Source organism: Onychostruthus taczanowskii, unplaced genomic scaffold, assembly GCF_017590055.1.
Source record: "Onychostruthus taczanowskii isolate IOZ18803 unplaced genomic scaffold, ASM1759005v1 scaffold25, whole genome shotgun sequence".
In the NCBI taxonomy this organism is placed as follows: Eukaryota; Metazoa; Chordata; class Aves; order Passeriformes; family Passeridae; genus Onychostruthus; species Onychostruthus taczanowskii.
Genome location: NW_024499796.1, coordinates 9765168 through 9790555, shown reverse-complemented (window position 1 = coordinate 9790555; position 25388 = coordinate 9765168). Strand labels below are relative to the sequence as shown.

Here is a 25388-nt window from a genome sequence, read left to right as displayed (position 1 = left end):
AGCAGAATGCCCTGTCCCTGCTCTTCTCTTGAGTTCATTTCTAAAATAGAAAATCTGAGCTATGTTTTTTTCTCCACGTGCACTTCCTGGCTTTTGCGTGTTCAAGTCAGACATTTTATTGAATGTCCTGTTTGCACCACTGGTACTGGGAGGAGAGAGGGGTTGTGTACAAGCTCTGATGGATGAAATGTTGTATTCTAATGATATTTTCTTTTCTGTACTGTGGTGTTTTTTCCCCCTAACATCCAAATTGTTAGTCAGCATTATCCTCTAGTGTCTCCTCTGTGCACCTTGCCCTCTCTCAGGAGTGTTCCTGGCCATGCTATTCACCTTTTCCTACCACACAGGACATTGCTGAGAACGGCTGCTCGGCAGCGCCGGAGGAGCCCCTGCCAAGGACGGCACCATCGCCCCTGGCTGAGAAGAAGGACCCGAAATTGAGAGAGGACAGAAGACCAATCACAGTACATTTTGGTCAGGTAGGTCTTAGTGTAAGTTGTTCTCAATCATGTGACTCAGCAAGAATAGTTCAGAGAAAAGTCATGATAACAAATCTGCCAAATGCTTCATTATCTTTAATCACTGAATATGCTAGTTCAGTTTTATTTCTGTTCTGTCTGTTTAAAGGGGATTCTAAAACCTGATTTTTCTGGGGTTTGCGGATTCTTTTCGTTCAGACGACGATTTTGAGGAAAATAAATGATGAGTGAATGGGGGGAAGCATAAATATTGTAGCAATCTTATAAACTATTTTGCAGCTGTTTTAGCATGCAAGGTGCTACAGCTCTCAGGACTGAGGGTGTAGAATTTAAAACATCCCCTGTTATCTAGCCAGATCATTAGTGTCAATATGGGATGTCCAGCTATTAAAGCATTTGAACATTCTCTGAAAATGAAATGCAATGAACTAAGATGGAAAAATCAATTAATAGCTTGTTAGTGTGCTCTGTATTCAGTATTGACAGCTGAGCTGATCACATTAGTTACATGCTCATGTAATGTTTCTTTTGATATGTCTGCAAAACAGAGAGTTTGGGGGTGGGGTTTGAAGAGCTAGCTGTTTAGAAAATGTTGTAGTTGCTGTGATTTTCATGGAAAAACATCCAGTGTTTATTATCAGTTTGCCAGTGTTTCCCTATTAGCTACAGATTGACTCAAAAAAATGACATGATTTGTGTTCACAGTTCTCTTTTCTTTTGCTGTATCTATTCTTTGCACTGTTCTGACCAGAAAACAGGAGGGAATATCTGATTTCTTCTAAGGAAGCAAAGTGTACATTTAAAGCAATTGTAAAACATTATAAAATGTGAAGCAAACCCGTTTTAGAGAAGTATCTATGAATAGAAACCAGTTGGTGTGGCTGCACTGACTGTTCAGGTATTGGATGGGGCTACCTGAGGTCTGATCAGTGCTCACAGCAGTGCTGTCTGCATCATTTCAGAATTAGATTTATTTTTTCAGTAGTTTCACCAGTGTGCTAAAAGTAAGTTCTTGGAGAATTTTTGAAAATCGTTCTCTTCCAATTAAATATTTTCAGTAGAGATTATTTTCTGTTGCTTTCAGTGCCACTACAGTTGAGAGGAATTGGGGCTACTGGAGGAATGCAGCCATCTAGCTCCAGCAGGGACATGCTACATTTCATTCGAAGCAGTTAGAAATCAGATCATACTACAATTTATTTTCAGTTTTTCCTTTAGATTTTTGTGAATGATGGATTGTTCAAACATGATGATAGATTAATGAAATATATATTTGAGTGGGAAGTGCAAATTTAAATTCATGAGGTTTTTTACCAGTCACTTTCAAATTTTTTAATGATCACTTTTCTGTGTCGCAAGAAACACACATCAGCTTTCCTGACCCCTGGCTGTGGGGAGAGGCTCGCTGGCTAAATGCTTACTGCTGTCATCACATTACAAATGCTGGTTTCCAAAAAGTGATCTGGCTTAGCAGTTGTAGGGCTGTCTGACTCAGCCTTCGTCCTGGCAATGGTCTGCTCTTCCTGATAGCCCAGTGCCAAAACAAAAATGAAATCATGCGTTCATTCAAAAGGAAAAGATGTTCAGGTTTATGAAATATAGATTAAGGCTTTGGGGAGGAAAAAAGCAGCAACATTTACTGTATAAATGGGAGATGGCTTCTAACTCGTGATTAAAGGCAGAGATTTTAATGTCACTTTTAACTCCGTCTAGAATACAGAAGGTGGGAACAATTAAAAAGGCACAAGAACTCTGAAATAAGGGCTGTTTGTGCATTCACAGCTCTTCTAAACTGAAGAGGATGAAAGAGGCTTTTTTCTCATTGTCAGGGGCTCTCTCGGAGTGCAGCATTGTGCGGCTGGCAGCGAGGTTTAAAATGCATGCGTGCGCCGGGGTCAGGGCCCGGCTCGGGGCGGGCGGTGCAGGAGCGGCCGCAGCGCTGCAGCAGCGCTCCGCCGCCGCGCGGGCCTCTAATTGAGACGTGCTGTCAAAGTGACAAACACATTTGCATACAGTCTATTTATTTTCCTCGGAAAGGTCTGCAGTCTGCTGTTGGTTGAACATTCTTAATCAGCTCGCTGTAAGTGAGCCGGCAGCGAGCTGTCCTGTGCTGGGTGCTTCTCTTCATTACATGACAGATTAGCTAAAGGGGGATGGGCTAGCGAGCCAGCAACAACCTTTAATTTTAACTCATTATCTCTCACCCTAGAGTGAGGGAGTTGCTGGCTTTTCCAAACACAGTTGTGTATCTGCAGTTGTTCGGCCACAAAAAATATCAGCAAAATGTCTTGAAATGCCTGTAAAAGCACAGCCCCTCAGCTGATGGCTCACCAAAATTTGGCAGTAATTGGCTGACTGGGGGAGATTCTATATGTCCTGGCTCATCTTGGTGAGTGGCGATCAGGCATCATTGGAGAGCCTTGTTTATTATGGAATTGTTTCAGTGATGCTTTCTGCAATACTCAGACATTGTGGGAAAGCTCCCCTTGATGGTGAAAAGAAGGATTTTTAGCCAGATAGCCTGGGGCAGTGTAGTAAAGATCTAAACGGAGTGTTCTTAGTAAGACACCACCGTGGGAGGGTGGGACCACTGCTTTTCCTGGGTGGGACTTTACATGCTTTACCCAGGGTGTGCCTTTGTTCTTGATCCCTGCATCAACCAAATACAGGAACTATCGCCACGGGCTCTGGGGCAGCACAGCTCTACTCAACAAGTAGCAGGAGCAGTACAGGCAGCTCAGGGTTTAATGGGTGGGAGAAGATGGAACAATTTTCAAGCCAAGAACAAGATTCAAATGGAAGGTTTGTAGTACTGAGTAGTGCTCTAAGTTTGGGGGAAGAGTAAGGTTAATTATTATGGAAGATCCAGAGCTACAGAGAACATCTCTCGTGGTGCTGGTTCAGCAACCATGCTGATGGTTGGACTTGACCATCTTTCCAGTCTTTTTCAACCTTAATGATTCTATGAATGTCCTATTACTTGCTTTCTTCTGGTTTGTTGTCTTAAAACCTGACCAAAATGTCCTCAAAGCATTGCACATATGCTGCATATTCAGTTGCCAGAGCTGTCCTCGGGATCCTTCCCAGTGTGCCAGGCAGGGCAGCACTGGGAGCCCAGTAAGCCCTGACTGGGGCAGAGTGGGACACTCTGGGGATTTGTGACTCGGTTTGGGCTCTTGTTTCCTTGCCCACACTTGCACATTTTTGGTAGAACACATGTGTCTGTGTTGTCTTTGAGCTGTTTGGAGAATAAACACTACACTCTGTCATGGTGACTGTTTTGAACAGGTTCCTTGTCCAAGCAGCTGTTGGGGCTAATTTGGCAGGACCCACAGAGTTCATACAGGATTGGTACCTGTGCCCAGTCTTCCCACCAGTCTGGAAAAGGTGGGGTGAGCACACAGGATGAGCCAAGGGCTTCAAAATCAAACGTACACTTAGGAACATTCCTCCTTAGGAGCTTTCCCACAGACAATAGCACCCCTGATTTAGTACAATTAAACTAGCAAATGATAAGCTGCCAGAAACATCACTTGTTGGGAAAGAGAATAATTTCATTAGAAGTGAGTGATTCAGGCAGTTCTGTACAGCTCTCTAATTGTGTCTATTATAATTAGAATGTCTTTTGTCAGCTTAGCTGGGTTTATGTTTTCTGTGGCTTGTTTTTATTTACTAGCAAATAGGATATTTAATTCCATTTATGCACCAAAAGGTGTAAAGCTTATGAAAATACAAAAGACTCTTCCACATATATCTTTAGTAGAGAGATTCAATCATGTTCCACTCTTGATGCAAACTACAGAGAATCAGTGCTCTGGGGACTAATGCAAATAGCTATGAAACAAATGGAAAATGCACTGATGTACTGAAGGAGCTTGTCTGAGTGTGGAAAGGATTCTCTGAGTTCTCTCCATGGCTCATCCTGACTGCTGTTAAACTCTTGCAGGCCACAGTATGGAAATTGCCATCTTATTTGCTGTTTTGAATCCTTTTGCTGTAAGTGAACATGTTCATTTTTCCTAGTCACAGTGTGCACTTGGACACATAGAACAAACAACTCTGCTTGGTAGGGCAGTGCTCTTCTTCCAGGAGATTAAACGGCATTAAGAGGTCAGGGGAAAGATGGGGAGAACACCAGCCAGCTACATTCCAGGAATGCAGAACTGGATCACTGAGGCCAGAGGCAGCAGAGGAGGGATTATCTCAGGGTAAAAGGGATGAAGTAGGGAAGGGAGGAAGGCTCCTTTGCCAGACCCTGTGACTCCCTTCACACCCAGGTGCATCGGAACAATAGCAGATTCCCTGGATCACAGCAGGCATTGTGTGGCACTGAGGTAGAAACCAAAGGGGAAAGGGGAAAACAAGTTCATTTGCTAATATTCGTGTAACTGTGTGCTCTGGTTGCAGAGCCAGCTCCTCCTCTGGCCACTCTGAGCTGCTTGGACAATAGCAGGACCTTCATTAAGAAAATGAACCTCCCTTCCACTCTTCCCCACGGATGAGCAATGTGGGTTCCCATTTCCTTTCTCTGGAGCCACATGGGGTTTCCTCCCTCTCTCCATTTGATTCTTTCTGGATTTAGCAAAAGTATAAGTTCTTTAAAATGATTTTGTCTTCAGAAAGCATATCTTCTACCCTCATTTGTTCTCATTCCTTTCTTTGCCTGTTCCTTTCAGGAAGGAATTCAGTGTTGCTCAGTAAAAGTCACCTCACAAGAAAGACAAATGTCTTGGCCCAGAAGCACTTGTCCATCTAATGTCTGCTTGAGACCACTCACATGTCCCTTCAGGTTCTCAGGGGACAGTGTTCTTAGTCAGAGTAGTAAAACCAATGTCAATGGAGCAGGCACAGCTGGGTTCACTGCAGCAGGGGGCCTGGTGCTGTGCCATGCAGGAATTCATGCTTTGCAGTGAGATTGTGGCCCCAGACTGCATCCAGCACATGTGTTCAGCCATGAAAAAGCACATTGCAGACTGTGGCTTTCAGTGCTTTCCAGCTGTCTGTGAAGTGCTCCTTACCCAGGGATGCTGGGAATCACTGTGCTGCCCTGAGTACAGCGTGTCAGGTGCTGCACTGCCTGCATGTGTGAAGGGAAGGCTGGCAGAGCTGACCTCCCAGGCCTTGTGACAAGCAGCAGCAGCTGTAATGTGTCTGCAGAGTCTCCTTGTTAGTCCTGTTCTGCTGAGGAACCCATAAATATCTTGTAGGGAGGATCTTGGTCCATCACTGCTGGCATGTGAGAGGAGAGTTGTGCTTTATAAATAATACATGCATAGAAAATAAATACATCAGTACATGCAAGGCTACCCAAATCACCTAGATTGACAACTTGAGGAGAGCTCACAGTGTCTTATGGGTGACTTGCTTCTCTATCAATGTAGATCAGCATCCAGAGGCTTCTTATGTATTACTTCTGAAGTTGATATGTGCAGTTAGGCCAGAACTGTCTGAATTGACCTCTGGGCCACTGGATTAAACCAGGAGATTAAAGGGGAAGAATATATGAAACGTATAATTCTTCTAAATGCTGACCCCACTGTGACTGTTTGCTTGGCCAGGCATTTTTTGGACTTGCCCTTCTGAGCTGGGCTGATGAGTACCACATAAAACAGTTGTGGGTGCCAGGCTGCAGACAGAGGGTCCATGTCCTTCTGTGGGTGTGTGGGGGAGAGTGTCTCCCCAGTTATGCAGCCTGGCTTGCTGAATGATGAAGGTGAGTGAAGCAGAGAATCATTGCTGTTTGTAGAATTCCTTAAATGAGATACCATGTCTTTTTTCTTTTTCTTTTTTTTCTGTGCAAGTATTCCACTTGCTAGAGAGAAATAGCTGTTAAGAGATAATAAGGGATATGTCCATTTTCCAGCATTTTAAATCATGTAGGTTACACAATCTCTTTGATTTGAATTCCAGCATCAGAACCACAGAAAGCCAATGCAAAGCTGGTAAAATGACCAGTTAAAAAACACACAAACCACTGTGGCTTTTTTCTTTAAATTTGATATTGCATCGCTGGATTTTCTAGTATTTTAAGTGAAAAATATACGTAGTTAGTTCCATGTTGACAATGTCCTTGAGGATTTGACAGTGAGATTTTCCAGCAGTTGCTCTTCGTTAGAATCCTGGTGGTGTTTAATAAGGCAGCCAAACTGCTGGCACCTCGGGCTCGTGTTTGTTCTCCGAGGGCTCGGGGCTGCTGCAGTAAGCACATCGACCAGGGCTGATCATTACAAGGGCGTACGCCACCATGAATAAAAATGTCACACGTTCTCCCATCTCACAGTGGTACAAAATGTCAGTCCTGTCAAACAGACATTGCAAGTAGCACTGAGCAGTCAGTACAAATTGGGAAGCTGAATATTCCCCCAGCTTTCTGATATTCTTCATCTGAAGCAGAAGAAAAGCAGTTGTTAACCTATTAGCTGTGATTTTAAACTCTGCTGAGGTAGTAGATGGATAGGCTTTAATGCATGGGGATAAATATATTCCTGGGGTCTGGGATTTTTTGCAACATGTCTCTCCATCCATGCATGTTGAGGAATAGACAGAATAAAAACAAGCCACAGCAAAATGAACCTCATTTTGGAAGAAGTTCTCTGGAAAAATTATCATCTCAGTGAGATTCTCTTTCAACCTCTTGCCAGTTTTACCTCTGTGAGCAGTTGTACAAAAGCCCTCCTTGCTGTTTTGCTGTAATCCAGAAAGGACCTGCTTTGATGAGTTAAGGGAGTTTTCCTTCATGGCCCTGTCATTATGCAGCAACATCACAGAGAGCTGGGGTTTTATTCTCCTTCTGGACAAATGAAGTTGTGCTGCTTCAGGGGAAGGCACACTGTGGTGCAGAGTCCCTAGGATGTGTTCCTTCCTGGCTTAGTGTAGTACCAGGCACATCCCTGTGTGTTCACAGAGTTACCCATCTAGGACTGAGGAGTGGGTATTGTCAGTGCTGTATTCTGCTGTTATTGCTGGGTCCAGAAAAAAAAATGATGCAAAAACTGAAGTGTGAAGTGGTGGAAAATATCAAAGCAATAACAAGAAATTATACAAAGTGACAAGGAGGACAGTTGTGAGAGGACCTGAGAGGACAAGGAGAACAGTTCTGTGTCACAGTGAGTATTTCAAAGAAATGGACTCAAAGTCCATTCTTTGTGTAGAAAATTCTTTGGTTTTTTCCTGACACCTTCTCACAACAAAAAGTTGGTGTGTGTTTAGAGCAGAGAATCGTGATGAATGAATCCCCTGCCCTAACAGTGGTGAGTGCTGGAGCAAATTGCCAAGGAAGGCCCAGCAAGGATCAGGGCTGGGGAAGCTCTGCAGGACCAGAGCAGACCATGTGGAAAAGGGATCAGCAGAACCCTGGCCTGCTCCTGCCTTGTGTAGTTACTGTCTGCAGCATGATCCTTTGTTATCCAGAGCCTCACTACACAGGAGCAAAATTGAAACAACATGTGTGAGGCTTCTTTGAACCAGAGTGACTCTAAATTGAATTAAATATTTTGTATTCTGCAGCCACGTGTTTGCTGTGGGAAGAGGTGCCTATTGCATGTAGCTCAGTGTGCAGTGGCTTTCAGGCTGTGGTCTGCAGCACCTGGGCTCTGGGCCAGACTTGTTCTACCTTCCCAATCTACAACTGTGGCTTGAAGAATGAGGCATCCCTTAAAACATGGAGATTGTTTTTATCGCAGGACCCAGCAGATTTCCATTGAAGTATTTCAGAGTGTAAATTAAAAATATATTCTGTAAAGCATACACTGTTCCTGTCATACCAGTTTGTGAGCTGTACATATGGGGGCATGTAAAAAGCAGAGTGTGCTGTGCAGGGATCTGGCTGGATAATAAAACAGCTGCCTCGTAGATTCGTAGTCTGCTTTCTCTACTGAATCTTTTTAGGTACCACACATTTTTCAGTGTTGTTATTTTCTCCCTTTTTTTTTTTTTTTTTTTGAGTGTTCAGTTGAGTCCAGCATGTTCTCCCAAAGTCAGCACTTCAGGTCTCCTGCAGCCTGGTGTGTGTGAGCCTGGCCTCATCCAGCACAAGGCATCTCTCCCATGGCTGGTTGACTTTAAAGTATTTTCAAACCAGTCCTCAATTTCGGAAGGAAATAAGATACTCATCTAGAAGAGCTTTGCTTTGGAAATTGTTGGAAACACCCTCACTGCTAATTGAGAAATGCTTCTTTCTCCACATACTAACAAACCAGTTCTCCTCTGGTGGTGTTTCCTTTAAGCATTTCCTTCCAGCACCAGAACTAGCACCTGTGATTTACTCACAAGGCTCTGTTTTGAATACCACCTCAAAACACATCCACAATTAGTTTGAGATAATATTCTACTCACAAGCTGTTATGTCACAGACCAGAAATTATCCTTTTGTAATGTTTTCTCTGGTATAAAACTCTAAATATCTGTATTGTGAAAGTTCCTTGTGTATATAATAGCTATTTTGCGAGATGTGGGATCTGTAATTTTTGAATAATATTTTGATAGTGTAAAAGTGAATGTAAGATTTTTCTTACTCCAGCGTCTCATAGCTTAAAGTCACTTGTCTGATAATTAGCAAAGCAGTGCCAGATCTGCAGTCATAAAAATGGCTTTCTGCAAATTTTCTGTCTTGTTGCTTCAGAAGTATTTAGAACAAGACGATTAAGCAAATATCCAGAGGAAAAAGGTAAGCTGGTAAACAGCTATTGGTGAGAAAGTGCTAATTTAGAGATTTCTCCCTTCACAGAAAAAGCTATAGTACATATATTTAGGACCATACCTGGAATAGCAATTTAGCAGCTTTTAGCACTGCAGCCATGTGCTGGCTGGTGCCCATTCCTCCCTACAGCCCAGGTAATTAAGTTGATATTCCAACGCAGCTTCACCTGCTGACCTTTTAGAAACAATGTGTTTTGCTGCATTAACAAATTAACTTCAAATCAGTAGCTTCCCAGCAAACACAGAGAGTTTGAACATTGCTTGTCCCACTGTGGTGACAGGCAGGAGCAGCAGTGCTGGCAGTGCAGCTCTGGGGGAGCCCCTGTTCCCTGTGGGTGCCTCCCCTCCCCTCAGCCTGCTCCTGCCTGTGTTCACAGCCCTGTCCCTGCTGCAGCACATACAAACCTCCCAACAAACTCCACTGCTGGGAGCACTGCAGTGAGAACAGAAATTGGAATTGGAATTGGAGTGTTGGGTTTGCCTGTGTTGCTGCAAGCCCTGAGGTCACAGTTCTGAGAGTTAGCATGATGCCTGGTTAGAAGTCCAAGAGACAAAAAAGTTTCTACACCTTTAATCTTTTCCCAAAGCAGCATTTGTGTGTGTGTCTTTATTGTGGAAATACATAGAACTATTTTTTGATCAGAGATGAAAGCTTAATCATATGTGATATTTAAATCTCAGCTGGAAAAAATAATCTAGTGACAGGATAAGGATATGAAAGTATTGGCTCCTGCAAAGGAGTAGTTTATTGTAATAGAAATATGTAGAAAATTTGTAGTATGTTCATTTTCACTTACACAGAACTAAAATAATCTTTACACAAGTAGTTTTGGGTTCTAGGCCATCATGTTGCTTTAAGACCTGACTTATTGTTGGTCACTTAGGAATAAAACCCAGGACAGGATCTGAGCATAAGCTCACCTTTAAGTGCATGAAAAGTTTAACTGAATCGGGGTTTTTTCCATGCTCTTATACATCTGGTTTGAGGCCTTCTCCATAAGTTTTCACAAGCATGAAAATCACTTGAGGTTTTAGTGTTTTTGAGTATCCTGGTTTCCATTTGCATAAATGTAGCCTGGAACACTTGGGCCTCGAGGTCCAAGAATCCACCCTGAACATCTTTGTTGTGTCGGTCCGTTTTGGCTGTCTGGTGCTGTCCCTGCTGCCTTTGCTGTGGCAGGAGCTGAGTTCAGCCTGGCATGGGTACCTGTGCTGCCAGGGCACGTCGTAGGCCCTGGGGTTTGTCACTGCTTTGGAAAACAGAGTAAGAAAAATGGCATTTTGTGAGGTGAGTATGAAGGTAAATCACGTGCTGTCACATGCTCATGCTGCTTTTGCCAGGACATCAGAGGTGTTTCCATGCAGGTGACTTTAATTTAGTCTCCACTTTGCTGCAGCAGCACAGACTCCGCCCGCCGCGGCCACCGCCCCCAAAGATCCAGCGCTCCTCCAGGCCCGTGAGTAGCTGGGGATTGTTTCACTGCCACAGCTTAACACTGCCTGAGTTACGCTCTTGTAGCACTACTAAACCCTGGTAGTTTGGATTGTCAAGCTCTGCACAGAAGCCATGTGTGAATTGTGCTCCTAAACTGCCTTCTCTCTGCTGCGGCACAGCCCTGGGACCCGCGGTTGTTCTGCTTTTCTCTGGCGAGCCCTGCAGCTCTCGGGCAGCTCTGCAGGTAACTGGGGCTGCTCTGGCCACCTCTGGTTTGACTTTTGCGGTGGTTTCTCACACACAAAGCCCTGCTAGACTGGCTGACGGAAGTTTTTAGCCAGTGAGCTTTTGAAGACTTGCACTGAACTCAAATCTGAAAGGAAGCAGAAGTCTGAAGACATATTTATTCTCTGCAAGTTATGCTTTTCATTAATTTGGGATGCCTAATTCTTCTCCATGTATGAATAGAGTTGAAGAAAGCAAGGTTGATCTTTGGCAGTAGAACATTGGTGCCGTGTTATGGATGACATACACTGGATAATTCCATGGTGTAAAAGAAGGCCCAGGAGGAAGGGGCTCTTCCATGGAAGAACTGCACAGAAATTACTGGCAGTGCAGTGCCTGTACGTGTTAGGTAGGGATACCTTACCTCAGCAGTTTTTCCCCAAGAACACTCACTGTAGGACAGTTTTTACCTCTGGACTATGCAGGATGGCATTAAAACTGGACACCCTGCTGGGTCTGCACCAGATGTTTATTTATTTTAAAGGCACAGACAAGAATTATCCATTTAGGAGGGGTGTTGGTTTTTGTCACAGCATTGGAAGATATTTATGTGTGTTCAGGATTATATTCAGCTTTATGAATAGAGCTTCCCCCCAAATCACCTTACTTCTTGCTTCCTTATCCATACACATCCGTGCATAAGAAAGAGAGAGATGCAAGTTTTCAAATCTGATCTTGCTAAAACTTGTTAAAATGTGTTTTGGATGAGCAGGTAACTGGTTAACAAGTGCAACTGGGTGTGTCTTTTAACTTTTGATCTCTGGTGCATGTTCCTGTGTGACATTTCAGTGGCATGTGTTTCTTCTCCTCTGTCTTTTTAACTCTGGGTGTTTAGCTTAATAGAGTCATTTTTATGGATTTTTCCCCCTGAAGATTTCTGTTTTCTGTGTTTAAAAAATAGCATCGACTATGATTATGTGTGTTCTCTTAAGTACAATGGGCATGGGAGACCCTCCCAGATGTATTTCACTGGGATCAGACTCTCCATGTGCTGTGGGCTTCCTGTAGTGTTCCCATGCCCTTGTGTTCCACATTGGGCAGGTGTGAGGGGGCATGTTGTGATTCCTCTGTACCAAAGTTGCTGAACTGTATTGTTCAAATGGAGTCGTTTATTATGTGGAGGTCTTGTTAAGACTGTTTAATCTCCCAGCTGTAGGGTATTAATAGTCCTCACTGTAACATGGTTGGTTCAACTGTCTTTGCTCCCAATGTGATTGATAAAAGGCTGGAAATGTAATAATGAAAGCTCCTGTTGCATTCCTCTGGCTGTGTCAGTAAGTGGAACAGAAAGGCTTCATTCATCAAGGGGAAATTTAAGATAAATGTAAATTATTATAATCAATCCCAAAAATATGCTTGTATCAAATATACATAAATTTGTTGTTGTTCAGAACTGTTATTTGGCTTTTAGTAGTTGCAACACATTTCTGTATGTGTAAATAATACTTTTTGCAGGCTGCTTTTTCCCTCTCAGGCTTGGCAGCTCCTACAGAGGTGGGTATCAGCAAGTGATTTATCCTGGCTTTGTACACAAGCACTAAAGGGGGTGACCAGGTCCCTCTGCTCTTCCAGCCAGGGCCACATAATGCCAGAATTCCTGAGAAATACTTTGTGCTGCAAGGAGGAATACATGGGCACTAGAGCTTGCAATATGAGTAATTGCTGATAATAAAGCCAAAAACACAGACCAAAGAAAGGTTAAGGAAGCAGAACAGAGATGTTCTTTGCATTCTGCTGCTTTGGAAATAAGTGGTGGTGGTATTATGAAAGAGAGAGGGTTGTTGCTTCTAATTAATGGAGGTCTGTTTGGATTAATAGTGGTTGTTTGGAAACTTTATTCAATTAGAAAAAGTTAAAATATAGTAATTATGCATTAAGTCGATGGGAACAGTAATAAGCACATTCAACCCTTCTGTCCTGGAAGTTTACCTTTTTTCTTTTGGCTGTGTGTGCTCATGTAATTGGATTTCTTTGATATTTTGCATTTGATAAACATTTAACCTTGCCTCTGTGGCTATGTGAGACTCAAAATCCACCAAGGAATTGACTTGATTCCTGGCTTTTCTCTGCAGTTCCCAGGAACAGTGCTCTAAATCCCACTCAGCGTTGTCACCTTGCACCGCACTGGGCTGGGGCCCCCTGGAGCCACCCCAAACTCTCACCTCTCTCCCTCCTCAGCAGCACACCCACCCGAAGGGTGAAAGTGTTCCCAGCACGCTGACAGGCCAGCTTTACACATCAGCTCCCAGCTCCCATTTAATTAAGCAGCTTTGCTTTCTTCCTCCTTTTCCCTCTCTCCTTCGCGCTCTCCTCTCCGTTCCTCCCGCCTGTCGCCCCCCTCTCCCGCACTCCTCTCTGCGGTCTCTCCCTGTTTTATCAGCCCTAATGAAGCAGTATTCTTCATCGATCCTGCTGATTGCCAGCCCATTCCTTTTGTTTGTTGGCACCGAGCCATTCTGCTGCGCTCTGACAGCTCAGCTCCTCTAATTAGCTCTGTTGTTCTTTTCCCCATGTTTCACCACGTTGCAAGTTCAGTTGAAGTTGCCACAAACTTAATCCTTCCATTCCTGCCATAAATTCACATTCTTAAGCTGTCTTTATTGTAGAGAGGAGCAGCCTTGTGTGGGGACTGATCTCCAAGACCTTAACATCTGACCTTTTCATAAGCCCTTTTTCCTAAGAAATAGTGGCAATACAACTCTGGATTTCTTCATCATATCTGCTGTGCACCATTTCCTTTGAAATGAAAATTCAATGCAATAATGCTGCTGCTATTTTCTGCATACTGGTGTGTAGGGCAGAAGCACTACACGCAATTTGGTGGCTTTCTCCTGGCAGGAAAATTTGAGGTTTATGTACCTGGGAAGAAAAATCTAAAAAAAACCAAAACAAACCTGGAAAGTCCCCGATCCCCAACAAATTATATATATATTTTAATTTATGTAGTCACTCCAGAGCACTCGGGCTGTAGGCCATGAACATCTCCTTTCTCTTGCGCCTCTTAAGGGAGCACAAGCTCTGGAAGGTCAGGAGCTGAATTGTATTCTCATCTTTATTTGGGTGTTTGGCCATTTCTGTTGAGATTATGTTGAGCTGAGCCCACAGATCCAACTCTTTTTCAGAGAGAGTTGTGCTTTCTTAACAAAACACGTGAAGCTGGTGTGTACAGTCTGCCCTGGTGCTGCAGATTCCCTCATTTGACTCGCAGGGATAAGTTCAGCCCAGGATTCCTCAGCAGTGTAAGCTGGCACATACACGAGCTTTGAGCACAAGTGCTTATTCCTTTCCTTGAAATAAGACTTGTTTGCTTGTGGAGATCCTGGTCAGAAATCAAGCTGAATTTCCATACATTAGAAGGTGATGGATATGTATGTGAGACTGGATTGGCAGCAGCATCATCTTCCACAGAAAATCTTTGGATTTTACTTACAGACAGCAGAAGTCTGACTGAATACCAGGAGTGATAATGATGATATGGCTGGTGAGGGTTTGTGTTCAGCTGCTGGAAGGAAGAAAATTTTTAATGAAGAATGAGCTGAGTTTTTCATATTAAAACATTTATCTTAAGTACACCTTTTTCCTGACACCCTTGCACAGAAGTCCTCACCTGAGAGGTTGGGTTCCTGGGAGCAAGTGGCCAGAAGGGTCATGGTGTCAGAGCTGAGCCCCACTGCCAGTGCACTGTCCAGAGCACATGGACATTCCCAGCTTTTCTCTTGCCACTGACTGCTCAGGGGGAAGCTCACTCTTGGGGAATCTTTCTCTGAAATTCAGCCCACACCAAACAGGACAGGGCAAATAGCAAACAGTGACAAGCATATGTGTTTCATTTGCAGGTTGTGGGGCCATGTGGTTTATTTTCATCCTTCAGATTCATTGATGTATCCACGCTCATGTGTAACATTATGCACAAAAGACAAAGCAAGGCCCAGTGGAAGATCCCTGTAGGATACTGGTGGTTCTCCATGTGTTGTGTGTGTGCTGTTGGAGCAGGAGCAGTGTTTGATGAGATGTCTCTGTGCATGTCACAGGTTCGCCCCCCAAGACCTCATGTGGTCAAGAGGCCCAAGAGCAACATTGGTGTGGAGGGCCGGAGGACCTCAGTTCCCAGCCCAGAACAGTAAGTACTGTGCTGCTCTGCTTCTCTCTGCTTGCACCAAACAGCGTGTTCAGAGCTGGGACTCACAAAGGAGACATTAAAAATACTACAGATCAAAGCTAGATTTTAACCAAGAAAAAAATTGACTCTTTAAAAAAAATTCTTGGAACATTGTAGAGGAAGTGTGAAAAGTCAAGTAACCAAAGTTTGCTTATGGGAAAATTGTGGTTTGCCGAGTTACACACACTGTGATCAGCCTCTTCAGTGAAAGTTTTTGGGTTTTGGAGGTTTGTTAATTTCTTTGTTGTTATGGTTTGCACTTTTCTTTCAAGGAAATTGTCAGTTCCAGCCCTGCAGATGCAGTGTTCTTGCCAGGCTGTAGCTGGAGGATGCAGAACTGTTTATTTGACAGTGAAGGGGCTGTGTGTGACTAGAGTGCATTAACCGGAGCGTGATGTCTGTGTGAGCTGTGTGCTGAGGGTTTGTAGGGCTTCACTTTGCACAGTGCCAGCAGATTTGTCCCCCCTTTAGCTGTGCCAGTGAAGGGGGAATGTTCCAAATCATCTGTGCTGCCTCAGCCCACTGCTCCTGGCCAAAGGTGTTGGTTTCCAGTGTCTCACTTGTGCATACCAGTGCAGGCATGTTCTGTGCCTCAGGGAGGCTTTTTCAGGCACTGTCACTAATGTCACTTATCCTTTGCACAGACACAAGGGGTGTGTGTTGCAGGATCCTGACAGTGCCAGAGTGGAGTTAGCAATGGGCCCTCGGGGGTGCCCCTGACCAGGGAATGGATGTTCTGAGCTGTGGATGTTCTGAACTTGCCAGCACAGCCCAAACATACTGGAGGGGATCAGTGGGCATCAGTGCATGGATAGCCCTTTCCAGCCATGCCAGGGTAGGGGCATACTCTGCCTTTGGCCTAAACTGAGCAGTGATTTCTCCCTTGTACAGGAGTATTTGTCCATTTTACAGTGGAATTTGGTTGCCCTCTTGTGGAGCAGATGCAGCTCCTGCATCGAGCCATGCTGGCCCTGCACAGAGGTTGTGGGGATTTTTAAACTAAAAGCATTTTTTTAATATTTAATCTGATGACTCACTGCATTTAGGTGGAGAATAATTGAATCAATTTAACATTTATGTGTGGTCCTATGGAGGATTCTGCATGCTTGGGTTCAAAAGCTGCTGACATCCCAGTGTTGCTCTCTGCTAACCTGTATCTTCAATTCCTGCCACCCTCAGACTGCAGATAAACATAAACACGAATGGTAAACATTGTACCAATGCTGGAAATGTATTGTATTTTAGTTATTTTATTTGGGTCTAGTTTATTGCTGCTAGTTTCAGTGAGTCTTTACAGCTCAGCTGCTTTCACAAAATACAGAATTTTCATGATGCTTCCCACAAACTTTGTTTTTTCTGTCCCAGTAAGAAGCAATCTTTGTATAAGTGTTCTGAAATGGAAACAAGAGAGGTGTTGTCTCTTTAAAAAACTCACACTAATTTCTCTCTCTTGGGTAACACTAGAATCAGTGAAAACACCATAAAATGTATTTTCCCTTGTTTTACCTGGTAACATTGAGGGTTAGGAAATTTATGCCTTTAGTTGCATGAGTTAATTCTTTTTATGTGTGTAAAAGAAGCACATTGTTTTGAGGATGTCTGTGCTCATTATCTAATCAGTCTGCAGTTAAGGTGCAGGGGCTGAGGAGCAGTGACTGCAAAGAGCACCCAGGATCACAGCTCCTGTCTCTTGTTAAACCCGTGTGTTTGCAGGAGCAGGGGGAGCAGCCGTGCTGGGCCCGCTCACTGTGGCCCTGCTGCAGCAGCTCTGCGTGCCTGGCACCGGGGGTGCCCGGGATTTGGGATGGGCTGGGTGGGGCGCTGTGGCATGGGACAGCTCATGGGCAATGCCAGCCAGGCTCTCAGGCCCCAGCACGCAGCAGTGAGGGGTTCCATGGCCTCGCCAGAGCTCTGACACTGAGCGTGCAGGACCTGCAGGAGGGAATTGCAGCGTGGCTCGGTGCTGCGCTCACAGCTGCCGGCTGATGCCCTCAGTCCCAAGCCTCCTGTCTCACAGCAGCAAGAAAAAGCCCATGCATCCAAATCCCTCATTCTCTGCATTTTACTGGCTAAGAGGGACAAATTCCTTAATTCTCTACAGCTCTTGTGTAGCTGTTCTTTAAAAAAGCTATGTCAATAAAAAATAATTCTTCCTCACATCTGCGGAGCCCCTTTTAGGAGAATAGTGACAAGTCCATACACCTCTTTGTACCATAATCTCAATATTCAGGGAAAAGCAATACCATAATAAAATAAACAAAATTAATTTTCTTATCACCAGATCACCCTTTAAAATTATTACAGAATTCTCCTTACTAATTCCCATATCCTGCACTCCCATTTTCTATATATATTTTTTTCTATCTCATGTACATTTAGGTGTCAATTAAATTTGAAATATCTACATTTGTCAGCATTTCATTTTTGGCCAGCGTGATATGCTGCTGATTTGTCCATGCATCCTGACACATGAAAAAAGCTCCCGAGATGCAGATCTTCCTCATTAAAACGGAGCCCCCGCTCCGCGCTGCTGCCGGCGCCGTGGAGCGCTGCCCGTCCGCGCGGCGCCGGGGCTGCCACGGCATTTACCGAGCGGCTGGCAGCGCCGGGGCTGCCACGGCATTTACCGAGCGGCTGGCAGCGCCGGGCACGGGACTGCACCGGGGCTGCCACGGCATTTACCGAGCGGCTGGCAGCGCCGGGCACGGGGCAGCGCCGGGGCTGCCACGGCATTTACCGAGCCGCTGGCAGCGCTGGCAGCCCCGGGGCCGCAGTGGCCTCACCTCCTTCCCCTGGATGCCTTTCCCCTGTTACTGAAGGAGCGGGGAAAGAAAGCAGTGCACTGGCTTTAACTGGAGTAATGCAGGCTGTGATTTGCAGCCACTGCCACCTGTTAGAGATGTTTTATTAATTTGCACTGACCTGACTGTGAGTAAACATTCATTGGCAGCGGCAGCTCAGGCCCTCTTGGGCTGCTGGTTCCAGCACCCAACTTCTCTTTCCCTGTCCTAATCTTTAAGAACTGATTTTCAATTAACTGCTGAAGAAAGGCACATATACACCTTACTTGACAAACTGCGTTTCATACCAATCCTTGGACAGCTTAGGTCCTTTTATTCTAGAGTGAAGCAGTTTCAAATGTGAAAAATAGATACAAGTAGGAACTGGTGCCCTGGAATCAGCTCCTCTTGTACCTCAGACTAAATGTCTGAGCAGAGAGGGAGATCTAATGTTTGTCAGAGCTCAGAGAGCCTGAGGAGCAGAGCTGTCTGAAGAACAGAGAGGTGCCCAGCTCTGTAGGGAATGTGGTGGGGAAGGGGGGTTTCTGTATTGTCCCCTGCACTGTGGGGTGGCTGCAGTCCCTTCCCTTGGCACCCCACGGTGCCCTGCCCTTGGCCCAGGGGTTGTGTTCTGTGCCTGGGCAGCAGAGCTCAGCGTTCTCTGCTGTGCAGTCGGGGTCAGGGTGATCTGGGTCTCTGGAGCCCCTGGTTTCTGTCCTCAGGAGCTGTCACTGTGACTCGATAACTTCCTTTTCTCTTCCTGTTCCCCAGCCTCGTAAAGCCCATGCGACACTATACAGTCTTCCTCTCTGAGGACTCCTCTGATGATGAATTTCAGCAGGAAGAGGATCCTGTCTCTGGCTTCTCTGAAAACTTTTTCTTCTCTGCTCCTTTTGAATGGTCTATCCTTTACTCTTTTGCTGTGTTCATGCCAGTTTTGAACAGTGGGGTTTGCATTGCTCAGGGCATCTACTCTTGCACTGGGATTTTGGAAATGCTCCTGGGGTCTCTGTACAGTGCTTGATGAATGACCAACATTTCTCCTCCTTGTTTGTCTTGATGTTGAGCAGCATGAAAAAGCATCCTCCTGCATGAAACACTGCAGCACCACACAGCTTATGGGCTTCCATTGACTCAAGCTCTGTGGGATGTCACCCTTCCATTTGTCCTTTGTTCCAACATGCTGCTTGTGTTCCTGTCCAAACCTTTCACCATTCATTCTTGTGTGGTGTTACTGTGCTTTTGGGTTGTCCTGTGAGCTTTGTTCCAGTGCAGCTACCAGCCTTTTCCAGTGTCACCTGTTTGATCCCAGCCTGTCTGGTCTGTCAGGTGTCCTCTGAGGGCATTGAGTACAATCTGACAATTATACAAGAAGCAGGAAGTTTGTTTGGTCTGTTTGTATCCAGCTTTTGAATTTGTAACTTGTACCTTCCGAAGCCTCTGTAACTGTGTCTTGAAAGAGGATGTTGAGAGGACCTGGGCCAGAACTTCTCATTGATGCTGTGGCTGGAGGGCTCTGCCCCTGCCCACGGTGCCTGTGGTAGGGGAAGGAGCACGGCCTGCCCAGAGTGCCCGTGTGAGGTGGGGGGAGCTCTGCCAGCTGTGGGTTCAGCTGCACTAAATCCCTCTTGCTGCCTATTTGAATATCCCAATCCCAGCAGGCAGCTCTGAGCTGAGCCCTCCCTGAATGTCAGCAGAGGATTTGTTATTTCCTAACCTCACCTGCTTGAGGATTTCTAGAGGATGAAAGGTAGATAAATTGCATGGAGTTGCACTCCTTCTTTTAACAATGCAGCCACTGGTTTGACCAGAACCCTGGAAGAGAGGCCAGGGTACTGTGAGCTGCTGCTTCAGAAATCCACGTGATGCCACATCCAGGCAGTTCAGGGCTGGGAGATGGACAATGCCCAGTCCCAGCTGAGCAGCTGAAGCCTGGCAGCCCCAGCTGGGTCAGACCAGGCAGAAGGAGGCTGCCAGTGGGACAGAGAGGTCTGCAGGTCGGTGGGATGGGGAGGATCAGTAGAAAAGGGCCAGAAAATGTTCCCACACTCCTGTTTAGGGTGGAGGAGACCAGTTTTGTTTTCAGATATCCCTTGGGGGGCTGCAGTGTGACCCAGAGTGATGTGAGACTGCCCTGAGGCCATGTGTTGTCACTGTCTGTCCCTGTCCTGCTGCAGGCTCAGTGCCTGCTCTGTGTGTGCTGGGGAGGAAAGCAAGCTGGGCTCTCTGAATTTGCATGATATAGATGTATTATGATAAAATATGGAAAGGGGAGAAGGGTTCTTCCTTAGGATGTGTTTTTGCAGGTCTCACAAATATTTTCTTTTAATTGAAAGCTTGTTTAAATGCCACAGTACAACTGGCTGCCAGTCAAGTGCCAATCCCCACAGCCATGTGTGGCACTTGTTGTTATTAATTGGATGCACATGGTGCTGCTGTTCTCTGTACACACACCAAAATGCAAATGTGCTGGTTCCATTTTTTGCTGAGGTATGTGCAAGAGAAGCATCCTGCTAGCTCAGCCTTGGCTGGTAATGTAAAGGAGGTGTCTCCATAATGGATTGTGGTGTTTCTTGATAAGATGACACCAATGAAATCATTGGAACCTACACAGTGTTCCCAATTATTGCAGGAAAACACTGAGTTATGCTGAGTGCTGAGTTAGCTCGAAGCCCGAGGATGTTAGAGCCTGCAAACCTGGGGTGCAGAGGCCCATGCCCAGCCTGAGGGGAGCCCAGACAGTCAGCATGGGGAGCTGGTATCCCACTATCCCTGCTCTGAGAGCTCCCTCCTCAGCCTGGCTGTGCCTGCATGACCACAGCTTCCCTCTGAGCACCTGCCACTCTGCTCTTGCCCTTCCGAGCACCCTTGGGTGCCAGGTCCCCTTCTGCATGTCCCCCTGCCCTCAGGCACTGCTCAGAGCCTGCTGTGCATGGGGACTCTCTGAGCTGTATTTGCCACTGGGGAGCTCTTTGTAACTCATCCAGCTCCTCCAGGAAATTGTGTCCAAAGCTAAGAATTAGAAATACGGTCGTTTGCAATGTGATTTGTGGTTCTGTGCCAGGCCTCAGCCGTACCGGGCGCTGAAGGAGTCGGACAGTGCCGATGGAGAGGACGTGGGCAGCCCGGAGAGAGCCAGAGAGCCGCTGCCCCCGAGCCCTCTGCTCTCCAGCAAGGCCTCAGAAGTCAACCTCCTGGAAGACATCTTCCCCAGCTTGGAAGTGGAAGCCCAGCCCCAGCCCCTGAGCCAGGCCAAGAGCCTGGAGGACCTGCGGACACCCAAGGAGGAGGCAGAGCAGCGCTGCTCCTTTGAATACCAGGTTGGGGGCTCCCTGTGCCCTGGGGGTGCCACAGAGCTCATTCTGAGGATCTTTTTCATATTATTGGGTAGATCCTAATAATAATCATCATGGTCATCATTATCATCTGTTTCCCAGGGATTTGCTTATGTGTTTCAAAATTGATTTCTGAATTAAGAAATGGCTTAAATGAGACTCAGTGATAAGTAACTGTTTCCTCTGTGGCCTTTGCTTTTGAAGAAGGCTATGTTTGCCCTGTTCCTCAGAATCTGTTTGTCCAGTGGCTGTCACACAGAGCTATCTTTGAAGTTGATGGTCAGCAGTGAGAATGAATAGTTGGTAGTTTTCAGGTCCCCTCCAAACTATTTTTTCTTTTAATCTGGCTGTTTTGGTCTAAGCATCATTTGAACAATCCCCTTCTGAAGAAATGGGATTGTTTGTGAAGGAACATTGCTCAGAGAGTGTTAAACTAAAGCAGACTCCAAGATCTTCATCTGACATTAAAGAAGCAAATGTCATTTCTACCTTATAATAATATTGATTTTAGTGTTACATTCAGATATTTCATTTGTCAGCTTATTCCATGCAGCAGTTAAGGCTTCTCAGCTTCTGTGCCTTGGACACAGGTGTGTGCTCCTCACTGGGCTGTGACAGATGCACAGCATGTCCCAGCTGAACAACCCCATGGTGGCAGAGCTGGAATTGGAGCTGCAGGGTCCTGGCTGGTTCCTCTCTGTCCTTCCAGGCCACACGCTGTTGTCCCTCTGCACTGCTGGCAGCCTGGGGACAGATCCTCTTCCCTCGCAGCAGCCTGGACTCACTTTCTGCTCTGTCTTGTGAGGACATCAGTTAGAGTTAATGTTTGTTCTGCTCTCTTGCAGAGAATGGATCTTGGTGTGTCTGAGAGGAACAGGATTGTGCCAAGCATGAAGCTGTCCCACCCTTACAACAAGCTGTGGAGTATGGGCCATGATGATATGGCTATTCCCACCAAATATTCCCAAAGCTCACCCGAAAGACCCTTGGCTGCCCTGGGTAACGTGCCCCCCATCACCAGGAGACCCCAGAGCAGAGACAGTGGTCTGGCTCCTGCAGAAAAGGATGAATCCAATCCTGCCATTCAAGGGAACATCACCATTCCTAGGCCACAGGGACGAAAGACTCCAGAACTGGGGATTGTGCCACCACCACCAGCACCCAGGGCCGCCAAGCACCAGGCTGCAGCCGGGTCAGCGGAAATCCTCACCCCTCATGGGCGCAGCCACTTGGTTTCAGATCTTATCCCAGAGCCCTTTGGGGCTGGGAACGCGTCCTTAGAGCCCGAAGCGCAGCAGTCTGTGAGTGCCTCCTCTCAGCCGCCGCAGCTGCGGCGCGGTGCCGCCGGCAGCGCTGAGGTGCTGCAGCCCGTGCGCGTGGGGACGGAAGGCGCAGGTAACGAGAGCGAGCTCCTGCTGAGCCTGCTGGACCCGCTCAGAACCACGGCCTGGCCGGCCAGGGCCCCGCAGGGCTCGGCCCCCGCGCCCGCCTTCGGTGCCCTGCCAAGTGACTTCGTGCCTCCTCCAGCTGCAGCGTTTGCCCAGCCCCTTGCCTACCCTGCCCCGCTTCCACCACCTTTTCTACAGCCCTCACCCAATCCGTTCACCCAGACACTGCCAGGAGCCCTTCCAGTGTCCCTGGTCAGACCCCCGAGGGGCTCCTTTACCCCCTCCTTAGGTCACGCATACAGCTCCAGCTTCATAGCCCCCACTGCCGGCTTCTACCCAGCACAGAGACCTCAGCCCCACATGGCCACGCTCTCCATGCCAAACCTGTTCAGCCAGGCTCCAGCTGTGCCAGCAGCTGGCTCCTTGCTCCTACAGAGCCACAGCCCTTCTCCCACCAGCTCCTTCCAGCCGTGTCTGGGTGGTCCCTCCAAACCCCGAACGTTACAGGTGGGCCAGCCCAACACAAAGGCAGATCCCAAACAAGCCCTGGCTCTTCTGGCCAGTGAACCCCCCCTGGTCCCTGCCAGGCCAGCCAAGGGCTTGGAGTCGGTGTTATTGTCCTCAAAATCTGAGGAGACAAAAGATCCGTTTGAAGATCTGTTAAAAAAGACCAAGCAGGACGTGTCACCCACACCAGGTAAGGTGGAGCAGCTCAGAAAGCGATGGGAAACCTTTGAGTGATGCCCCCATGGCCTTGGTGTCCTTTTGGAAGTGACATAGGGAGTTTTTGGTTTTTTTGAGCCAGCATAAAACCAAGCATTTCTTTTAAGGAAGGCTGAGCCAGGACCGCTGCAGGACCATCGCTGAGCTGTAACTCAACACGAGAGCTTTTTGCCCACAGGTCAGAGTCCCCCAGCCCCAGTCCCTGACACTGCTCTCTCACTCCTCGCCACCAAACCCTGGGATTCCTGCACTGACCAAAGCGTGAGGGAGGTGGGTTGGGTTGGGTTGGGTTGGGTTGGGTTGGGTTGGGTTGGGATTTCCACACACAGCTTTTCAGGCAGCACTGCTGATGCACAAGTTACTCCCTCCCTGTATTTTCAGTCCGTGACACAACCCACTCTGCTGGGGTTCATTCCTGCCCCTGGGAATGGGCGTCAGTTTTTCTGGCACTACACAGAGATACAACGTTTTGTTCCCACATGCAAAGTGCAGCAAACCAGCCCACAAGTCACTGAACTGATCCATTGGTTTCTTTTGTGCTCGTTGAACCCCAGCCACTCCTGGAGCTGTGCTGTCACATGGACTTTGGTGGCACTTGTGACTCCCCCCACCCCGAACACCAACAGCCAGGGCAGAGTTGTCACAGGCCTGGAAACCACAGCACAGAGCAGCTGCTCAGGGATTGGTCCTGCATCTCTGTTGGGAAACTGGAAACACCAGCAATTGTTTTCTTTTTTTTTTTGTCTTTGTTTTTGTTAAATACATCAGAAAATAGAGGCCATAAAGAGTATCCTAGTTCTTATATATGTGTATCTTAATATTATCTATCAATATTATAAATTGCTGTATATGAATGGAATGTAACAATATCTTACTTGATTATTACAAAGAAGAGAAAAAATGTGGGGTATCAAGGTTCCCAGCTCGGGTGCAGGTGCAGGCTGGTGTGCTGAGGGGCTGAGTGAGGCAGGGCCCGGCCAGATCTGGGCTCTGCGGCCTCGCTGGAGCCTCGGGCTGGCCCCGCCTGGCCCCGAGGCACCGGGGGGAGGGACGCTGAGCTGGCTGTGCTGAGCCCCCTCTGCTCATTTCACACGAGCCTCAGCATCCCCAGGAAAGCTGCTGTCTGATCATTTCTGTTTCACTTCAGTGGTGCTTTTTTGGTTTGTTTTGTGTCTGGGCACACTCTGGTGTAAAACCTGTCACTCTCGCAGAGGGAATCGCATCACCATTGAGCCTTTGATAAAGGAAATCATCTTGGACACATGAGGAAATTCTTGGAAAGCTTTATCTGATTTCCAATGTATCTATTTTATTCATGTTATCTTGGAAGTTTTCTTACTCTGGGGAATGGGAATGGCTGTCTCTGTGTTCGAGTCTGGACAGTACAAAAGAAAAATAATATCTGAAATGCTGCCGGTTTTGGGAAGACCACAGTATTCCAGGAATATTCTGTTTCTGTACAGTGCTGTTCCTCTGACAAGCCATTCACTTGGATTTGTATTTTCTTTTTGTGTTGAAAGACAGATGGGTTTAGTATTGAATAGTAAAATATTTAAAGTCTAAGATACCAGTTCCATTTTATTTGATAGAGTTCAGAATAAGAATGTTGTATATAATTCAGTCTGGCACTTCAGAGCTCCTTTGCTATGAGCTGGATGATAAAACTTTCTGGACTATGGTGGATGTGAATGGGCACTGGGCAATCCTGCCTGTGCCAAGCAGGGCTCCCCAGGCCCTGTTTAAGGTCAGTAATGTCACACAGTGATCACCCACAGAGGAGCCCATCACAGATGCTTTGAACCACTCAGGAAATTCTGTCCCACTGCAGTTCATTTCCATCTCTTACTCTGCTCATATTATGGACAATTTGGGGCAATGAAGAGTATTAACACTCATTTTTTCACCCTTCACTTTATTTAGCACCTCTGAGGTCCAGGAGGACAAGGGGTTTGTGACTTTCCTCCTTTCTGGAGCAGGGTTTGCAAGCAGGAGACTTTTTTAGGGGTTTCTTGGAACATAGGAATTGAACTATCCCTAGAACAGCATTTAGGGATTTTTTGTCTTATTTAAACTCAGGAATGCCTAACATGATTCTGTGGTCACAGGG

At 46.4% G+C, this 25388-nt stretch overlaps 1 protein-coding gene across 7 annotated transcripts in view; it reads left to right on the top strand.

Annotated features, from left to right (window-relative positions):
- DENND1A (DENN domain containing 1A) overlaps nt 1-24844 on the top strand; it is a 149727-nt gene extending 124883 nt beyond the window's left edge. Inside the window, exons 19-25 of one of the 7 annotated variants that reach the window (XR_005952829.1) lie at nt 348-479; nt 10574-10633; nt 14928-15016; nt 18607-18735; nt 20900-21155; nt 22016-23459; nt 23836-24844. Coding sequence is in view for 6 of the 7 variants with exons in the window: in XM_041406468.1 (XP_041262402.1) it covers nt 348-479; nt 10574-10633; nt 14928-15016; nt 18607-18735; nt 20900-21155; nt 22016-23299 (1950 nt within the window). In the remaining variant the exon portion in view is untranslated. Of the gene's footprint in view, nt 1-347; nt 480-10573; nt 10634-14927; nt 15021-18606; nt 18736-20899; nt 21156-22015 lie in introns of those variants that run through there. The other 6 variants (XM_041406468.1, XM_041406469.1, XM_041406470.1 and 3 more) reach the window with 6 other exon arrangements.
- The last annotated feature ends 544 nt before the right edge of the window (nt 24845-25388 follow it).